Genomic DNA, 20,843 nt, shown 5'->3' with positions numbered 1-20,843 from the left:
CATAACCTTTTCAGGAGCACCCACTTTTGCCCTCCTACTTGGATTAGGGTACAACCACGCCTACCAAGTACCTGTTCTATTTGCAGCTCTCACCTCTAAACGTCTTCAGACAAAGCCTCCGAAGGACATGGGTGATGAATCATGACTCTCTTCTACTCAGTTCATATTTCCTCTTACCCACACTGCTTGCCTGACATTTTCCTTCCATGTGCATCTGACCAGCTCATTTTTTCCCATGCCCAGGATGCTGGTTCCATTTCTGACAGCCTCCGTTCATATCACACCTCAAGTAACTCAGGGCTTGGCATCCTCTGGGCTTGGCATCACTGCTTCAGACCAGTTTGGTTTTGCCTGCGTGGAATGCTTTGTTGTTTGTGTGTGTTCCCATCTGCAGTCAGCAAAGAAAGTGGGTTCTCTAAAATCCATGGATGGTGCTAGCTTACCTTTCAAAAGCATCATTGTGATGAGATTGGTTGGGTTTTAAAAGGCAGGAAGCAGCTGGATCAAAAGATTTTCACCCTCGGCGTTGGCTTTTGAACAGTCCTGTTAAAATTGCATTAATTAAAGTCATTCTAAAACCAAAGTCCTTGTTTCATTTAAGAAGAAAATGAATAATTACCTTTTGTAAATCAGCTATAAAAAGCATATTTGATAACTTCTTAGTAGTCTCACTCCAAAAAGCTGGGCACGTGCAAATAGAGACTAAAGGAAAGAAGTGCACTGTGCCCAGCGAAGCTCTGCTGGCTGCTCTCTTCCAAGCTCTCACGTGAGGCTTTAATGCGTGCTGCCCTCCACGTGCACAGAGAGGGAATGGGTTTGCTGGGGAGGCAAGCTGGATGCAGGGATCCCACACCTGGTGCACCCTTGGTGCAATTAGGGATCCCACGTGTGACCTTAGGAAAACACTCAACCTTGCTGGGCCACTTCATCTTCAGGGTCAGGACACAGATACCTACAGGGGGCTGCTGAGGGCTAAGTGATCTAAGTAAAGAGCTAAGCTTAGGGCAGCAGACAAGAGGGGACCTTGAACTCTTTTCTTTTTATGGACGCTTACTCCATATTACCTCATTTTCAGTCAACTGCAAAATTCAGCAAATATGCATGGAGCCCTGACTATGCTATGTAAATTCCAGTTTACATGAGAACATTTTCCTCACCCTACCAGGGAGCTGTGCTGGATGTAAAGGGCCTGGGGCTGCCCTTTGGTGAATTCACTCTGTAATGCTCAGGAATCCTGAGAGGCTGTGAGATTTTCTCAGGTGGTGCCTGGCTGACCCCAGAGTCACTTTTGCACCCGGCTTACAGCGGGAACTTGAGGTTCTCTGTGTTGGACCAAACCCCATAGTGGGTGTGGCCACATGAGGCCACAGGACAGTGGACAAGGGGACAGTTCCCTTCCAAGCCTCACCTCACACCCTTCTCCAGGGCCTCAGGGATGCTCTGAGTTGGCAAAGAGTTGTGTAAAACACTGCCACACTGTTGAGGTCACCACAAGACCCTTCCATATGATCTTATTCTGCTGAATAATTAATTTAATCATCACTTCCCAAAAGTGTGGGACTTCTCTTTTATGAGAATGAACCCAGAATTAATCCTAAACTGTGTTCTTCTGATGCAGGAGATAGGCTTAGATAAAAATTAAGTGTAGAAAGTTTGGGCTGTAAAGTCAGGTAAACAAGGATACAAATCATAACACTTTTTTATTATTACATGGTAACTTTGGGACACTTGCTTAGTCTGTGAGTCTCCTTTTTTAACTGTACAGTGGAGTTGATAATAGGATTCAATGAGCAAAGGCATTAGAGAACTGAGCTCAAAATAGGCATTCGATAAATATTTGCTTTCTGTGCTCTGCTTATTCCTGTTTCAGGAAAAGGTGAAGTTTGGTCAGATACTTATCACTTTCTATGTTAGCCCAGAATGCGCACAGGAAAAAAAACACCCTAAGACACACACTACTTGGAAAGCTGAGAATTTGTCTAGTGGGTTAGACCCTTATATTTTGGTGGCTCAATCTCAAGAGGGTGTGAAATCTCGGCCCTGGGTCAAGACTGCTGTCCCCATTGCTGGGCACCTGGGCCTTGGCATATCTGCTTTCTCCTGAGGGGCAATCTGAAAAGCTTTCAGGGCCAGAAAGACTCAGGAAGCTAAATGGGATGAGCCTCTGTGCAGCCTTCCTCAGAAGTTACCAAACAATGTCAGTCACCTTCATGGCTCCTGGCTCCCTCCTTCCGGTTGAGCAGTAGCCCTATAGTCACCTCTGAATGTCAGCTCCACCTGGGTGGAGGAGTCCCCTTTACTAAGGGGACCAACCTCGCATATGGAGGAGGTGACTAGGAGGGCAGTGGCAGCCTGGGGGCTGCTGAGGGATGTCCTTGCCCGAGCCCTTGTTTGGACATCCAGGCAGGGGTCAGAGAAACTGACAGGGAATCTTATATATTTGAGGTGGAACATGGGGTGTGTCTGAAGCTTTGTCAGGAGATATCTTCAGACCCGTGCAGAATGTGAGCTCTTCCCTCAGGACTAGCCTCCCAACCAGTATGCCCTATCTGGCTCACTGTGGGCACCCCCAACTTTTGTACCCTCAGTGGCTGGAGTATATGTACCCCACCGCTGCTCAGAAACCCCCTTGGCTTCCAGTCTCCTCAGAGCCAACATCAGAGTCTATACTGCCTGCAAGATCCTACCTGACCCAGCGCCCATCTCCTTCCCAGACTTAGTTCCAGTCTGCCTCTGGCTCACTCCACTCCCAGCCATGCTGACCTCCCAGCCCCTGTCTCTCCATCTGATCCTGCTGGCTCCCCCAGGGCCTCTGTAGCTCTCCCCATGGCCTGAATGCCCTCCCAACTTGTCTTCACATCCCTCAGAGTGGCCCCTGCTGATGGAGTGCCCTCAACTACTACTCCACACCCCCATTTTCTCCTCCTGACAAGGTAGTGTGTATATACTACAGACTGTTGTCTGTCTCATGGTCTCCTGGCTGGAGTGCAGGCTCCCTGAGGATAGCCATCCTGCATTTACTAACTTCCTATCCCCAACTTGGGACAGTGAAGGGCACATAGGACTTTGAATACATATTTGACAGGCTGAGTACAAGCACTCTGGCTTGGCCTGAGCAAGAGGTAAGCTGTATTTGCTATGGATAGTATAAATTTATTTTTGTCCAGCCTCCTTGGTCCATTCATTCATTCATCAGATGTTTATTGACACTAGATTGTGTTCTGGGTGGGCCAATGTGTGGGAACAGAGTCCCACCTTCAAATGCTCACAGCCCATAGTGGGAAGACCAGGAGAGGGATCATCACAGCACCTGAGCCTCTGCCCTGCTGGAGAGAGTGTGTATGTGTGCATGTGGTATGTGTGCCCCTGATGTATGTGGGTGTGGTGTGCGTGTGTGTGCGTGTAGTGTCTGTGCCTGGGATGTGTGTGCATGTGTGTGGGGTGGTGCATGATGGGAGAGCTGCAAGCACTGAGGAGGGTGTGACATCTGACCTCTGGCCTCTCCACTTCCACCTGGGCCCACCCTGTGGCTGCAGGCCAGACTTCCTCGAAGTGTGCATCTCTCTCCTGGAGCTTTGCCTTTCTGTGAGCGGTTCCAGGCTGCTGGCAGCCTCTGGAATTGAGATGGGGTAAGCAAGACGGGACAATGGGAGAAGGCCCCCTGACTTCTGGAATATCATGGCTCCCTAAGTCCTCAACAGCACATCAGGGGGTTAATGGCAGCAATGACTCTGTTAAGAGCCTCACCTAGAACGGCCCAGAGGAACAATTTTGTATTATTTCTACAACAAAAGGCTGAGGGAATTTTTGAACTTTTCCCTTTTTAATTTCCATTTTTTCTGAGAAGCAGTGATTTTGGCACCCTATCTATGGCTGGCTTGCGTTCTGACAGGGAAGGACTCAATGACAGGGTCCCCAGTCATGCTGTGGTGAGAGGTGGCTATGCCCATGGCCGGCTGAGCAGGCAGCCAGCAGTGAAAGGATGAAAGGAAGGGCTCCCTCTGGTCTGGCTCACACTGCTTCTCAGAAACCACTTTGAGTGTGAGTGAAAGGAGAGTGGAAGCACTCGAGTGGCACTCCAGAAGTACCTGCTTGCTATTCATGGCCCTTCAGGATGTTTCTAGCTTCTTTATATGTGTTGTTGCCACACTGGTCATTTAGGAGAGGAAAATATTAGGTCCTCAGAGGTTGGTTTATCCAGACTTGCTGAAGGAACTCTCTAAGGTTTTCAGTGGACATGATATTTCAGGCTGAGCCCCTGATGTGTAAGCTATGACATTTATGGAGTTGTATTTCTGAAACAGTATTGAAGGACAGTGTGCTCAGCCAGTCACCTTCAGTGGCATCCAGAGGGCTTCTGTGTGGACACAGGCATACCACTCTCCCTGCTCTGCTACACAGCTTCTGTTCTTAACAGAGCCCCTATGCCTGTAGATAGCAGACTTTGGGCAAATTAGGTAAATGAAGTAGAAATGCAGTTTGAAGGCCCCTTTTAGATGGCATGACTATCATGGTACCTGAATCCTTTACATATGTATTACCCACTGAGCCTTGGGAAGAAAAGCGATATACTTTTTTTAATAATCATGTTATGTTCATAGCCCAGCCTTGACATCATTTAGGACCACCCCGAGACCGCCTGAACGCAAAGGAGAGCCACTGTCGTATGAAAATGGCATTTGGTATATTTTTAAAGCTTGGAAACTAGAGAGAAGAGTGAAAACAGCATATGGAAGTACAATGCCCCACAGCAAGTAATGAGCACCTCACATGAAACATGTAAATGAAATTGAGTCATTCATCTGAAAGCGAAATGATGTGGTGGGAACAACTTTTTCTCCTTAAAATCCTCAGATGCTGCCATATTGGCCCAAAACTTGTCTGCCCCTCCTGACTATCAATGGTATAGATTTCGTTTACTCATCTACATCAAACAAGGGTTGATAAACCAGTGCTTGCAGGTCAAATCCTACCCACCTGCTGCCGTTTGTGTAAATAAAGTTTTATTGGCACACAACCAGACTCCCTCATTTACATGTTGTCTCTGGCTGCTTTCATTCCAAAACAGAAGAGTTGAATGTGTGACAGACACAGTACAGTCTCAAAATCCTGAAATATTGGTGATATGGCCCTTAGAAAGGTTTTCTGACCTGTGACATAGAACCCAGCACTATGGAGGCCAAGCACACAGTGGTTCCTCGTGCATCCCACTCAGCATGGCTTTGTTCTGAGGCCACCAGCATCCCACCACATTGAGTGTGACATGCAGGGGATGCCATTCTTTACAAAACAGCAAATGAAAACTCAGGTCCAAACCATGTAGATCAGTCTTGCCATTGTCCTATGAAAAGCCCTTGTAGTGTTTGAGGATGGAGTAATTCTCTATATTCCAAAGAGGCCACAGAGCAGGGATTTCACCCTTTTCTTGTCCTTCCTAAAGCACTGGCTCCAGCTTTTTGAAATATGACAGTAAATCAGAGACCTGATGTGATCTACGCATGAAAAAATGATCATTGTTACCCTCGTCCTGCATCGGTGGCAAGAGAAGTTATTTCTGTTTCCAAAACACACCTGATCTCATGCTGGTAGCTCTGGCATGCTAGAGTGAATTTTCTCATTGTCCAGCAGTCATATGTTACTCTTTGGAGGTTGTCTCCATCGTGAGAGTTTGGTTTAGAGGCAGAGCTGTGGGAAACCTTTCTCAGCACTCCTAGGCAAAGTTAGTTTTTTTGTGTGTACGGAGAGTGACTGGCCCCCTGAACCCTCTCTTCTCCCAGCCCAGTATCCCCAACAAGATTTATGCCAGCTAAATAAGAGTGTTATGGATCCTGCCATTGCCATGAAATCCCAGCCAGCTGCAGGACCAAGAATTGCGCTCCCGCCCCCCCGCCCCCCACCCAGCCGCATCAATATTTGAGCCAGGTCAGAGACCTGCCACAAGGTACCACCAAACCAGAGCTGGGACTACATTGAATTGGCATCTGATGGGAAAATGGGGCTATGCAGGTTCCACTAACCTCACAGTAGCACACTGACAGAGTTGGATTTTGACCCCACTTACTGCATTATGCTGGGATTTCACTGTATGTACATTTTATTGGATACTGTCCATCTCTTTATAAGCAGACCTCCTCCACCAAGTGCCGATCTTTTCTTGGGAAGGGACAGCTTCTTCCTCATGCCTGGCTCTTAGGGGATGCTTGCATATTGGTAGCCACATGAGGAACAGGTTGGCACTGTGTAACACTTGGAATGATGACAAAGCCCCTGGCCAGAGAGAGGACACTCATTTGGGAATAGCTCTCCCTTATGTGAAGCTGTGTTGGCTTCTCAGTAACTTGGAGCCCTTGGTGTGTATTCTACCCTCCCAGGTGACTCAGAATGAGTCCAGCTTTTCAGTGTGGTAATGATGCCAAAGCTGGAAGACAGTAACCATGCCCCCCCACCCGACTTTCTCATGTCTCAGGCTCAGTGATCCCACTTTCTTCTCTGGCTTTCTGTGACTTGATTTCAGAGTGTTCACATAATGGTTGGCTTCCTCAGTATGTGAAGTCCCTTTAGGGATGTGTTAAGACCAAATGCAGTACTCAAGGTGTGTTGTAACTTGTCTATACTTAAAAAAAAAAAAACCTTTTAACCTAAATAAAGCATATTGCAATAGTAAGTCCACTAATCAAAATTGTGCAGCTTGATGGTTGGAAAGAAAATCCTTATACTCACTACCCAGTGGAGAGATGGTGGGATATTGGCATCCCAGTCCTTCCCTCTTCCCATGGCCCTAACATCATGGATGAGTCATGTCTGTTCTTGAAAGTCAAATAAATGAAACATGCAGAGTATATTTTTGAGTCCAGTTTTGTGTTCTCTCAACATTACATTTGTGCACTCCATCTGTAGTGTTGTAGGGTGCTATAGTTTGTTCATGTTCATTTCTCTGTGGTGCTATTAGTTTTTTTTTTTTTTAAATAGACTTAATTTGTAGGGCAATTTTAGTTTTACTCCTGAACTGAGCAGAAGATACAGAGATTTCCCATACAACCCTAGCCTCACACATGGACTGCCTTCTCCACTATCAGCATCTTTCACCAGAGAGGTACATGTGTTCCCATTAATGAACCTCTACTGATACATCATAATCACCCAGAGTCCATAGTTTACATTAGGGTTAACTCTTGGGGTTGTACATTCTGTGGGTTTGGACAAATTTATAATGACATGTATCTATCATTATGGTATCAAATAGAGTATTCTCACTACCCTAAAAATCTTCTGTGCTCCACCTATTCACCCCTTTCCTCCCTACTCCCCAATCCTTGGCCACCATTGATCTTTTTATTGTCTCCATAGTTTTGCCTTTTCCACAATGTCACATAGTTGGAATCACTTAATATGTAAACTTTTCAGATTGGCTTCTTTCACATAATAATATGGACTTACATTTCTTCCGTGTCCTTTCATTGCTTCGTAACTCACTTCTTTTTAGCACTGGATAATACTCTGTTGTCTTTATGTACCAGTTTATTTATCCATTCACCTACTGAAGGACATCACTTGACTATTTCCAACTGTTAGCAATTATGAATAAGCTGCTATAAATATCTTATGCAAGTTTTTGTGTGGACATAAGTTTTCAACTCCTTTGGGTAAATACTGCTGGATTTTAAGGTAAGAGTATGTTTAGTTCTGTAAGAAACCACCAAACTGTCTTCTGAAGTGGCTGTATGATTTTGTTCTCCCATCAGCCGTGAATGACTATTCATGTTAATCCACATCCTTGCCAGCATTTGGTGTTGTCAGTGTTCTGGATTTTGGCCATTCTAATAGGTGTGTAGTGACATCTCGTTGTTGTTTTAATTTGCATTGCCCTAGTGACATTTGACATGGAGATTTTTTCATATTTGTATTTGCCATCTTATATCTTCTTTGGTGAAGTGTCTGTTAGGTCTTTGGTCCATTTTTAAATTGGATTGTTTGTTTTCTCATGTTTTTGAGTAGGCTCCACACCCAGTGTGGGGCTTGAACTCACAACCCTGAGATCAAGTGTCATATGCTCTACCAACTGAGCCAGTCAGGTGCCCTTGTTTTCTTATTGTTGAGTTTTAAGAGTTCTTTGTAATTTTTGAATAATAGTCCTTTATCAGATATGTACTTTGCAAATATTTTCATGAGTCCATGTCTTATTTTTTATTCTCTTCACAGTGTATTTTGCAGAACATAAATTTTTAATTTTAATGATGCCCAGCTTATCAATTCTTCCATAGTCTGGTCTTTGATGTTGTATCCAAAAACTCATCACCAAACCGCAAGGTCATTTGGATATTCTCCTATGTTATCTTCTAAGCGTTTTATATTTTTGTGTTTTACGTTTATTCTGTGGTTCATTTTGAGTTAATTTTTGTGAAGGGTGTAAGGTCTGTGTCTAGATTCATTTTTCACATGTAAGTGTCCAATTGTTTCAGCACCATTTGTTGAAAAGACTGTCTTTTCTCCATTATGTTGTCTTGTTCCTTTGTCAAAGATCTGTTGACTGTATTTATGTCAGTCTAATTCTGGATGCTCTATTATGTTCCACTGATCTACTTTTTTATTCTGTTACCAATACCACCCTGTCTTCAGTACTGTAGCTTTAAGTAAGTCTTGAAGTTGTATAGTGTCAATCTTTGTTCTTCTCTTTCAAATTGTGTTGGCTATTTGGGTCTTTTGCTTTTTCATGTAAATTTTAGAATTAGCTTGTCAATATCCACAAAATAACTTGCTGAGATTTTGAATGGAATTGCATTAAATCTAGAAGTTGAGAAAAACTGACGTGTTGACAGTGTTGAGTCTTCCTATCCATGAACATGGAACATCTCTCTATTTTGTTATTTAATTTTATTCATCAGAGTTTTGCAGTTTTCCTCATATAGCTCTTGTAGATATTTTGTTAGATTTATACCTTAGCATTTCATTTTTTTAGGTGCTAATGTAAATAGTATTGTGTTTTTAGTGTCAAATTCCACTTGTTACTAGTATGTAGAAAAGTGTTTAACTTTTGTATATTAATCTTCTATCCTGCAACCTTGCTATAATTGCTTATTAGTTCCAAGAGGGTTTTTTTGTTGATTCTTTCAAATTTTTTACTTAGACAATTATATCATCTGTGAACTAAGACAGCTTTATTTCTTCCTTCCCAATTTGTATGCCCTTCATATCTTATTGCCTTAGATAGGGTTTCCAGTATGATATTGAAAGGCCGTGGTGAGGGGGAAAATATTTTGCCTTATTCCTGAATTTTGTGGGAAAGCTTCTTGTTTCTCACCACTGTGATGTCAGCTGTAGGTTTTTTGTAAATGTTCTTCAGAAGCTGAGGAAAATTTCACTCCATTCCTAACTTGCTGAGAGCTATTTTTTTTTATCATGAATCAGTGTTTGATTTTGTCAAATGCTTTTTCTGCATCTATTGATGTGACGATATGATTTTTCTTCTTTAGCTTGTTTATGTGATGAATTGCATTAATTGATTTTTGAATGTTGAACCAGAGTTGCATATCTAGGATAAATCCCATGGTCATGCTGCATATTTCTTTTTATACTTCGTTGGATTCAGTTTACTAATATTTTGTTGAGGATTTTTGCATCTATGCTTATGAGAAATATTGATCTGTGGTTTTCTTTACCTGCTGTGTCTTTGTCTGGTTTCAGTATTAGTGTAATGGTAGCTTTATAAAATGAATTAGGAAGTAGCCCCTTATGCTTCTACTTCTGGAAGAGATTAGTAGATAATTTGGTATAATTTCTTCTTTAAATTTTTGGGAGAATTCACTAGTCACTTCATCTGGGCCTGGTGCTTTCTGTTTTGGAAATTTATTAATTATTGATTCAATTTCTTTAAAAGATACAGGCCTATTCAGATTGTCTATTTCTTGTATAAATTTTAGCAGATTATGTCATTAAAGGAATTAGTTCATTTCATTTAGGTTATCAAATTTGTGGGCATGGAATTGTTCATAATATTACTTTATTATCCCTTTAATGTCTAGGATCTATTAATAATGTCCTCTCTTTCATTATTGATATTAATAGTTTGTGTCTCCTCTCTTTTTTTATTAGCCTGGTTAGAGGTTTATCAATTTTATTGATCTTTTCAAATAACCAGCTCTTGGTTTTGTTGATTTAATTTATTGATTTCCTATTTTTAATTTCATTGATTTCTGTTCTAATTTCTATAATTTCTTTTCTTTTACTTACTTTGGATTGAATTTGCTTTTTCTTGTTCTAGTTTTCTAAGGTGGAAGGTTAGATTACTGATTTTAGATCTTTCTTTTTTTCTGATATATGCATTCAACGTTATAAATTTCCCTCAGCCCACAATTTTGACAAGTTGTGTTTTTATTTTCATTTATTTAAAAAAATTTTAAATTTCCCCTGATACTTTTTCTTTGAACCAAGTGTTATTTAGTATTGTATTGTTTAATTCCCAAGTATTTTGTGATTTTCCAGTTACCTTTCTGTTATTGATTCTAGTTTAATTCCACTGTGGTCTGAGAACCAACATTGTACGGTTTCTATTCTTTTAACTTTGTTAAGGTATATTTTATGGCCCCAAATGTGATCTATCTTGGTGAATGCTCCATGTGAGCTTGAGAAGAATGTATATTTTACTGTTCTTAGATGAAGTAGTTTATAGATGTCTATTATATTCAGTTGATTGATAGGTGTTGTTGCCTTCAACTATTTCTTTAGTGATTTTTCTGCCTGCTGGATATGTCCATTTCTGATAGAGGGACATTGAAGTCTCCAAATATAATAATGGATTTATCTATTTCTCCTTGCAGTTAAGTTAGTCTTGCCTGATATATTTTGACTTTCTGTTGTTAAATGCATATACATTAAGGTTTGTTATGTCTTCTTGGAGAATTGACTCCTTTCTCATTATGTAATCCCCTTCTTTATCCCAAACAACAGTACTTGCTCTGAATTATGCTTTGTTCAAAATTAATGTAGCTATTCCCACTTTCTTTTGGTTAGTATTATCATGGTATATCTTTCTCCATACATTTACCTTTAATTCACATGTATCTTTATATTTAAACTGGGTTTATTGTAAACAACATCTAGTTGGGTCTTGCATTTTGATCCACTGTGATAATCTTTATCTTTCAGTTTGTGAATTTAGACCATTGACTTTCAGAGTGATTATTTGATATTTTTGAAATAATTTTTACCATATTTATTTCTGTTTTCTATTTGTTGCCTCTGAGTTTTGTTCCTATTTTTGTCTTCTATTTTTTTTTTCCTTTCTGTGGTTTTAATTGATTCTACTTTCTCTCCTTTCTTAGCATGTCAATTATACCTTTAAAAAAGTGTTAGTAGTTGCCCTAGAGTTTGCAATATATATTTTCAATTAATCATGTTCACTTTCAGGGGCACCTGGGTGCCTCAGTCGGTCTGACTTCAGCTCAGATCATGATCTCATGGTTCATGAGTTTAAGCCCTGCATTGGGCTCTGTGCTGACAGCTCAGAGCCTGGAACCTGCTTCAGACTCTATGTCTCCCTCTCTCTCTGCCCCTCCCCCATGTTCACGTGCTCTCTCTCTCTCTCTCCAAAAGAAACATTAAAAATATTTTAAGGGGGCGCCTGGGTGGCTCAGTCGGTTAAGCGTCTGACTTCGGCTCAGGTCACGATCTCGCGGTCCGTGAGTTCGAGCCCCGCGTCAGGCTCTGGGCTGATGGCTCAGAGCCTGGAGCCTGTTTCCGATTCTGTGTCTCCCTCTCTCTCTGCCCCTCCCCCGTTCATGCTCTGTCTCTCTCTGTCTCAAAAATAAATAAACGTTAAAAAAAAATTAAAAAAAAATATTTTAAGAAAATAAAAAAACTTTCAAAAAATACCACACTGTTTCACAGGTAGTATGAATACTCTGTAATAACAAAATAATCATAACTCTTCTCTCCTGTCCCTTATATCATTCTGTCATTCCTTTCATTTATACATAAGTATATACATGATATATATATATGTATATATATATATATATATACATATATATATATACACACACACATACACGCATATATGTACATAAGCATATATAATCAAATACAGTGTTGCTGTTTTGATTTTGAACAAACTATTCAGTTAGATCAATTAGGAATAAGAAAAATAAAAGTTTTATTTTACCTTCAGTTATTTCTTCTCCCATGTTCTTTTCTTTATATAGATTTGAGTTTTTGACCTACATACTTTTCTCTAAAGAACTTCTCAAAAGGGCAGGTCCACTGGCAATAAATTCCCTCAGTTTTTGTTTGTCTGAGAAAGTCTTTATTTCTCCCTCATTATTGAAGGATAATTTTTCAGTATACTTAATTCTAGGCTGGTGGTTTTTTTTTTTTTTTCCTCTCCATACTTGGTATATTTCACTCCACTCTTCTTGCTGGCATGGTTTTTGAGAAGTCAGGTGTGATTCTTATTTTTGCTCCTCTGTAAGTATGATATTTTCTCCCTCTGGTCTCTTTCACTGTTTTTTTATCTTAGATTTTCAGCAGTTTGATATGCGTAGGTAGTTTTTTATTTATTTATTTATTTGTTTATTTATTTATTTATTTATCGGCATTTATCTTAGTGTTCTCTGAACTTCCTGTATCTGTGGTTTGGTGTCTGACATTAATTTAGAGAAATTCTCAGTTGTTATTGTGTCAAATATTTCTTCTGTTCCTTTCTTTCTTCTTCATCTGATATTCCCATTAATCATATGTTACACCTTTTGTAGTTCTGTAGTTACCTTACAGCCCTTGAATATCCTGTTCTTTTTTTTCCCTCAGTCTTTGTTCTCTTTGCTTTTCAGTTTTGGAGGTTTCTATTGAAATCCTTAAGGTCAGAGATTCCTTCCTCAGCCATGTTCAGAGTACTAATTAGCCTATCAAATTATTTTTCATTTCTATGATGGTGTCTTTGTACTCTAGCATTACTTTTTGGTTCTTTCTTAGACTTTCTATCTCTCTACTTACATTGCCCATCTGTTCTCTGTTCTTACATTATGTCTGCTTAATCCATTAGAGCCCTTAGTGTATAAATTAGTTCCAGCATCCCTCTATGCCTGAGTCTGGTTCTGATGCTTACTCTGTCTCTTCAAACTGTATTTTTGGTTTTTGTTTTGTTTTGCCTTTGGCATATGTAGTAATTTTTTTTTTTTGATAGCCAGACATGATGTACCAGGTAAAAGGAATTGCTATAAATTGGCCTTTAGTTATGTTTTGGTATGGTTTGGGGGAAAGGGAAGCAGTGTATAGTCCTATGATCCTATTATAGGGTCTCAGTCCTTTCAGGAGGCTGTACTTCTAGATTGTGAACTCTGTATGTGTGTCTCCATTTTCCCCTTTCTTCCTTAGGTAGGACAGGATGGCTAGAGAGTGCTGGAGTTGGGAATAGTATTGGAGCACAATACCATAATTTATTTAACCAAACCTCTTTTGCTGTACATTTATCTTTAGTTTCTATCTAATTGAACAAACACTATAATGAACATTCTCAGAGCTAAATCTTTTTGCACATCTCTGATTTTCCTAGGGTAGAGTTAGATCAGTGGGTGTGCAGGCTTTGATTTTAGAAATTGCCAAACTGCCTGCCATAAATGTATATCTACACCCAAAATAATTAAGTGCCTATTCCGTGCATGCTGACCAGCACTGTGAGTTGGCTTTATGTTCTTTGTTTGCTAATTTGATAAGCAAAATAGAACAAAGAAGAAAGAGAGAGCTCTTGTTGTTTACAGTTGTATTTTTTTTTATTTATGAGGTATAACTTTTTAAAATATGTTTAATGGCAATTTGCTTTTCTTTTTTTTGTGAGATGTATTGCTCTTAGCCTATTTTTCTTTTAAGACATTTGTCTTTTTGTTCTATTGTGTATTTAAGTCTTTATATAATATTAATATTAAGTCTTTGTCATATATCCTCCAAGTATTTTGCTAGCTTATTTTTGTTTTTGTTTTTGCTGTTTTTATCATAGAGGATTTCATTTTTCTGTAGCCAAACTTTTGTTATCATACTTCAAAAGAACTTCCCCAGCTCAAGATTAAACATCTATTCATATTTCCTCTTGGGCATTCAAGACTTTTTTCTAACATTTAAATTTTTAATATTTATGTAATTAATTTTGGCATATGTAGTGTATTAGAAAACTTTTTTTAAAATAGCCAATTTTAATCACATTTTCTAACTTATTATTCCTGGTAGATGAGTGAACCAATGATTTTTATGTATTTATTTTTAAATTAGCAGTATTTCTCAAATTTACTTATTCTAATTTTTAGTTGATACTGTTTTTTCTAGGTAAAGAATTGCATACCTTCTTTCTAGTATTTATGTTTTCTGTTTTATATTCTTTTATGACTTTGGCTCCAATTTCTAGACCAGTTCTAAGTAATAGTATGGATAATACAGTATTTTCTTTTTTAAAAAAACAAAAATTAATCTGGTATTATCTTCTTTTTAATTTTAAAAAATGAAATGTCTTTTTTTGTGTGTTATTTTGTTGTTGCAAAAGCTCTGACATGTATGAAGCCTTCAATTCCCTTTCCCTTTGCATGATCAGCAAAGTCTTAGGAGCCTCCCTTTGGCTGAATCTGAGTTGAGTTCATCACAGGCCCATGACTCTCTTGGTTGTGAATTTGTAAGGTGAGCAAGGCATGGGATTTAAGGGCACTCTCTGTACATCTCTCCTCAAGCCAGGTGGCCACTTTGTCCCTAATGGTTACCAGCAAATCCCATACATTCTTCCCTTATTAATACCATTCTGTAGCCTGAGAACCAACTGCCCTGAAACACGTGCAATGATATAATTCCCTTATTGCATTATTCTGGCTTATATAAGTTAGGAGAAAAAATATTCTAAAGTCACAGATCATTTTGTTATTTGGAATTTTTCAAAGCTGTTATTTGGGAATGAGGAGAGAGCAAATGAGGGGTATGATCGCTCTTAGACTCTACTCTGTACCCCTAGGTGAGGAGAGGTTTGGAACAGACCATGGGGGAGTGTCCCATGACAGACACTTATCCTTGCTTTTCCCCTATCTGTGTTCCATGAAAGGCACATTCCATTCACATTAGATCACTCCACCATGACCTAGATGAATATCCCAAAATTGTGTGGTCCCTTAGCTTATAGGGAAGCCAGCTTTTCTGGTAATTCCATGAAGTGTACTGGCCTAAAATGTCCCTCTGACCTGAGAGAAGCCTACAAGTCCCGTATTATTGCTTCACATTAAAGTATTGAAGACTCATTGGAAAGGCAGATGGTACCTTCAGATTCAGTAGGGGTTACCCCATTAGGCTGGCCATCATCTCCTTATACAAGTCCCAGATAGTCCAGCTGGTCTCCTAGCAGATTGTTGAGAGACAAATGACAGGGAGGTTTAATGTGGAGGGGCAGGGGGAGAGGGTGGTTAGGCCAGCAGTCTGTGGAGTGTTCTATTATATATCATATGTATTGAAGGAAGGATGGATATTGGAAAGGGAACAGAAGCTGACCACAGATCCTTGGTGTAGGTGCCAGTTTTGCCTGTGGCATCCCTGTCCGGCCTTCTTGATTCTAGCCGCTGCCCATATTGTCTCTTTTCCCCAGTCTTCTTTCCTGATGGCTTCCACCTTTTGCTCTTCATCACTGCTCCATGCTTTCTTTCTCTCACCCTCTTCTCTGCACCCCCTGTCATTTGTCCCTGTAGCTCCTGGCACCTGTGAAGCCACCCTGGTCATGTCCTTCCTCACAACTACTAGCCTGCCAGTCTTCCCAGAAAGTTCCTCTTCCTCTGTGCTTCATGCCTCTTCCTTTCTCTTTCCATCTGTTTCCACTTTGTGCATCTATACTTGGCATTGTCTGCATTGCCAAAGAATTTAAGAGGGTTATCCAAAGCTTTTTGTACACGACTCTAAATAAATGGAACTATATTGGGTCATTTTTTGTTCATGGATGGTGCCAGAAACTTAAAAAGCTTTATACTTTGCTGAATTTATTTTTATTCAAAATAATTTTATTTCAGTAAATAAATAATAGGAACATGAATTTTAAAATACTAGCTATATTATAAATTGCCAAGCTCTTCCATTTGCAGATTTTTGCAACTATAATCAATATATAAGAGAGAAAGAGGGAGGTCCTGGGTGAAGATGTAAGGGCAGACTGTTTTCGTATGTCAGATCCCAGAATGGATAATAAACCATTCTTTGCATCCTTGCTTAGGATCTTTTCTGAGTTTCAGCAGCACTGACTGGTCTCCATTTTTGTTGTGTGTGTTTTGTTGCGTGTCCACATGCATGTGTGTGGCGACCCCAGGATGAGATCCTGACTGTCATCAGAAGAGTGGATGACAACTGGGCGGAAGGCATGCTGGGAGACAAGATTGGGATCTTCCCCCTGCTGTATGTGGAGGTAAGGTCATGCTCTCAGATATGCTTCCTCTTCCACCCTGCTGTCTGTTTCACTAGACAGGTGGGGTTGTGGAGGTGGACTCCTGGCCTAGGACCCCTTTCCCAAGAGAAGAAGATGGGGACTGCATTGGACTGCTGTGCCAGTGCTATGAGAATTGTCTCAGTCCCTCAGGTTGTGTGTCCCAGGCCTGGCTGCAGACTATCTTACCATGTGGGCAGGGAAGGAGGGTCTCCCCAGCCCCAGAGGAGAAGACAGCATTCCCCTGTCACTGCAAACATAGCTGAAGAATGCTGGCTCTGGTGGGCCGTTTGTGGTCCTCATAGGACTCACGTGACTGGGCAGCTTGTCCAACTGGGAGTCCTTAAAGCAGAGATGATTTGGGGCCTGTTAATTTCCTGTCTCCTTTCTGTAACTAAGGAGCACTTGGTTTCCAGTGCATAAGTTATGGGCAGTGGCTGAGCCGGGAGCATCTTAGAATGTTTGCCCTGGAAACCCCTGTTTGCTGTGGGCTATTTGTGTATGTGCAGGAGTATTTGCCCATCATGTGTGAGTGTACTGTTTGTCAGTACAAGTCACGTGTGTACGCCCATGAGCCAACACACCCTTCATCTATTAATCACTGCAGTTATCCATACAGTTCTTTCAGCTAATGCATACTGCGTGCTCGCTGCATGCGAAACACTTCTAAGTACTTTCTCATTTAATTTTCTCAATACCCTAGGCATATGAAAGCCAGGAATGTCCCCACTTTACAGATGAGCCAATAGAGACAGAAAGTTCTCCCAGCTAAGTGGAACATGAGCACAGGCTGGTTGCTCTAGACTTAGCCCTTCACTGCCCTGCCCCTGAATGCCCCCCACTAGCAAACTGTAGTTCACTCAGCCTGTTGTGGGGCTCCATGTGCTGGTAGGTGGCACATCTAGCTTTGCCACACCTACTGAGCTGTGTGTGGGTGCCACTAGGTATTTGTTAAACACATCTGCTGATTCCTTTTTCATATAGGATAAAGTTCAAATGCTATTGTAAGGCATTCATGATTCATAGCCTGCAAAGGCTAGATGTTTTGCTAGCCTCATCTCTGGTCATTTCCTCTCCTTTCCCTAAATGCTCTGGACTAGTGGTTCTCTCACGTTAATTTTGAATAGACTGCCCAGGAGGTTCTGAGGCCATCTTATACAATAACAGTAAGCCCACACACGTACACACACACACACACACACACACACACACACACACACACACACAGTGCCCACACTCAAATATACATGGACTCATACACACTCTGACACGCACTCTCACACACACATCCACACCTCTCCCTAGTACACTGTAAGAGTCAAAATTCCCCAAACACCTTGTAAGCTTCCATTTGTGCATTTGCTTCAGTTTCCAGGGGGATGTTCTTCTTTATCCTGCAGCTTGAGATCAAAGAACCTGATGCATGAGTAACACTTATAGTGCAGTCTAGCAGTGAAAAACTTAGCCTCTCAGACATCTGTAGCAATGGAACCATTTTTCCTCAGGCAGACTTCTAAGGATGCTCAAACACATATGCAGAAATGCTTACAGAAACTTTGTTATGATGGCCCCAAACTGGAAACAATGCAGATGTCCCTCAGCAGTGGGATGGATAAATGAAGGATGGTATGTCCATACGATGGAATACTATCCAGCAGAGAAAATGAACAAAAGACTACTGCATTTAAAAGCATGGCTGAATCTCACAGACAGATCTTTTGAAAGAAGCCAGACACAAAAGGGTACATATGATTTTCACTTTTAGGAAGTTCAAAAGCAGGTAGAACTATTCCAGGGTGACAGAAAGCAGAGCAGCTGGGCCTCTGTGGGGAGACTTATGGGAAGCAGGGAGAGGAGGCCTCTGGGATGTGGAGGTGTTTGAAATCTTCATCTCAGGAGATTAACAGTTATGTGCAGCCATAGAGTGATGCACAGTTAACATTTGTGCATTTTTCTTTAAAGCACAGTTTAAGAAACTAAGATAAAACCTCATAAGGAAACCCAAGGCAGGTCACACTGGCACCCCCTGCAGAAGGCCACGTTAGCCCCAGCAGCTTCCACCCTCTGGAAGGGCTCAGGCATTGTCAGGGAGGTTGAGAGCTTGGGCTCAGGACTGGGAAACCAATCAGTGGGGCTCTCTGAGTGTTCTCCTTAGTTCCAAAGACTTACTCAAAGGGCAGACTTCCTGAGGCCCAGCCACAAGAGACACGCTTTCAAATACTTCTCCCTTGAGGACATAGGTAGGCTCCTGCATCCTCCTGGCTCAGAAGCCCTCCATGCCCCACACCTCCAGTGACAGTCCTGCCTCTACTGAACATGGCTGTCTTACTCCTTTGTGTGTTTCCTCAGATAGGATGCCCTGAGGGCCCTTGAGGCTCCAGTGCTAGGCTCTTCCCAGGAGCAGTGGCAGAGAATGCCTGGAGTAGCCATGGGCAGGGGACTTGCTCCTCTGGGTCGTGCTCCTTCCTGGACAGCACTGTGGCCTGTGCAGAGCCTATCCCCTCACCATGACCCTAAGGAGCCCCAGCCACAACACCCCTGAACTTCTCTGGAACAGACTCCTGGCTTCTCACTCAGCAACCAGTGAAGACAAGATGCCCCAAATGGATATTTCCTGAGATGGTGTTTCACTGTTTCTATATCAATTCCCTTTTGAAGTACTTGAGTGGCTCTGGCCCCATCATAGCCTTGGAGGTAGATTCCAGGGCTTGCAGAGTTCAGGCTGTCTTCTCTCCAGGAGGCTGAGCAGGCCTTTGAGATCTGAGTGATTGGAACTCCAGTCTTCTGCAGGGTTTGAACCTGAGCTTCCTATTGGGGCAGTTCCTGCCCTCATGCTTGACCCAGATGGATCTGTAATAAGTGAACGAGCACTTTTGCTCTGTAGATTATACAGTCTTCTCTTAACCAGGACTGTTTCTTCACCCTGGGCTTGCCAAGTAGGCACAGTGGGACGGATGGTATAAAACCCGGGTGCAGCTGGCCTGGCCTTGAGCTACTGGCAGCCTGTCTTCTGAGAAGGTGGTCCTGTCTCTGGAAATATCTATACCTCTGGTGTACTGCAGAAATAACTCTGTCATCCACACTCCCCATAGTGCCCAGGGGCCTGGCTGCCACTGTATCCCCATTGGTGACCTGGGCCCACTGGTCTCAGGCACTGACTGCCTGCACCTGGCTCCTTCACCCTCAACTCCTCACCACTCCTGTGCGACTTCCCGTCCCCACCTTTGACCTCCTTGATGCCTTTCCAGCTCCTCTTCCTACTTTCCCCGCCACTGGTCCTGCATCTTGAACCTGCCTCCATGTTCTTTTCTCCCCCTTTGTTCCATGAACAATCACTGTCCAGCAGCCATCTTCACACCGGGACAACAGCACATGTCAGACACCTGCCTCTTTGTTAGGATGACTGCTGGGCAGGGCACTCTCACTGGTGTCTATCCAGGACAGAGAGAGGAGCTGACATTGCTCTTGCCCTTGGGGAATACACCCCAAAACATGACAGTGACATGGCCTTCCTTATGTGCCTCAAGTCCTTGAGGAGGCAGAATAATTGTCATCATTTTCATTTTTCAGAATGGTTCAATCTCAGAGAGTTCCTCAGGCCCAGGGGAACCCTCCTCCTCTAGGTGGGGGCTCAGCATTGCCTGCTGTGGGTAAACGTACTGTAGGAACACATGTGGCACTCTGCCCTTCTCACATCCTGGCATGGCTGGGTCTGGCTTTGCTGTTCCATCCTGCAGCATGAGTACCCCAACTGGGGTTCCTGCATTCTCCTTTTCCATAGGCTCCAAGATGGCATGCTTGGCATTTGCCCTTAGTATGGACCTCAGGTCATCCCTGGAGAGCAGGGCCTATTTCTCATGGGCCATGGCAACCCTAGTGGCAGGACGTGACTGGGACTCAGGGCAGCTCAGAGCATCATGGGCTTCAGAGGTAGACCCCACTGGGCTCAACACCATGCATTAGACATGTGAATTTTGGCATATTTCTTAACATTTCTGAGCCTGTTTCCTTGCTCATCTGAGGGCAATAACATGGACCTCATGGGGATAGTTGCAAGGCTTCAAGAACAATAACAGAGTGCACAGACCAGACCTGGCATTAGGTAGGTTGGCAAGGGCCATCTGTGTTGTTGCTGTGCTATTGTTTGTTGAATGAATAATTGCACATTGGTCCATTCATGTGTTTACTGAAGATCTCTGTGTCATTCCTGAGCATTGACCATATTTGGCCTCATATTTCTGAGAGTTTTCTCACAAGTGCTCATTTTCACTCCTCAGCAGGGGTGGGAGATTTTTGAAGGTAAGCGTGCCCCTATTTCTGTGCAGGTACAACAGCCCCACCCTGGTCAACAAGACAAGTGGTGCAGATATTCCCATGCTGCATGATAGGAGAGGTTGCTTGCTAGAAAGCTATTCTTTTATTT

The 20,843-nt window shown here is 42.1% G+C and overlaps 1 protein-coding gene across 1 annotated transcript in view; it reads left to right on the top strand.

Annotated features, from left to right (window-relative positions):
* Window positions 1-20,843, top strand: part of SH3RF3 (SH3 domain containing ring finger 3) — a 375,407-nt gene that overhangs the window by 213,626 nt on the left and 140,938 nt on the right. The window contains exon 3 of the mRNA XM_053890489.1: window positions 16,307-16,402. Within this exon, the coding sequence (XP_053746464.1) occupies window positions 16,307-16,402 (96 nt within the window). The remainder of the gene's footprint in view (window positions 1-16,306; window positions 16,403-20,843) is intronic.

This window comes from Panthera pardus, unplaced genomic scaffold (assembly GCF_024362965.1).
Source record: "Panthera pardus isolate Hobbes unplaced genomic scaffold, ASM2436296v1 HiC_scaffold_25, whole genome shotgun sequence".
NCBI lineage: Eukaryota > Metazoa > Chordata > Mammalia > Carnivora > Felidae > Panthera > Panthera pardus.
Note: the sequence above shows the minus strand (reverse complement) of the source record. Positions and strands in the feature narration are given on the sequence as shown.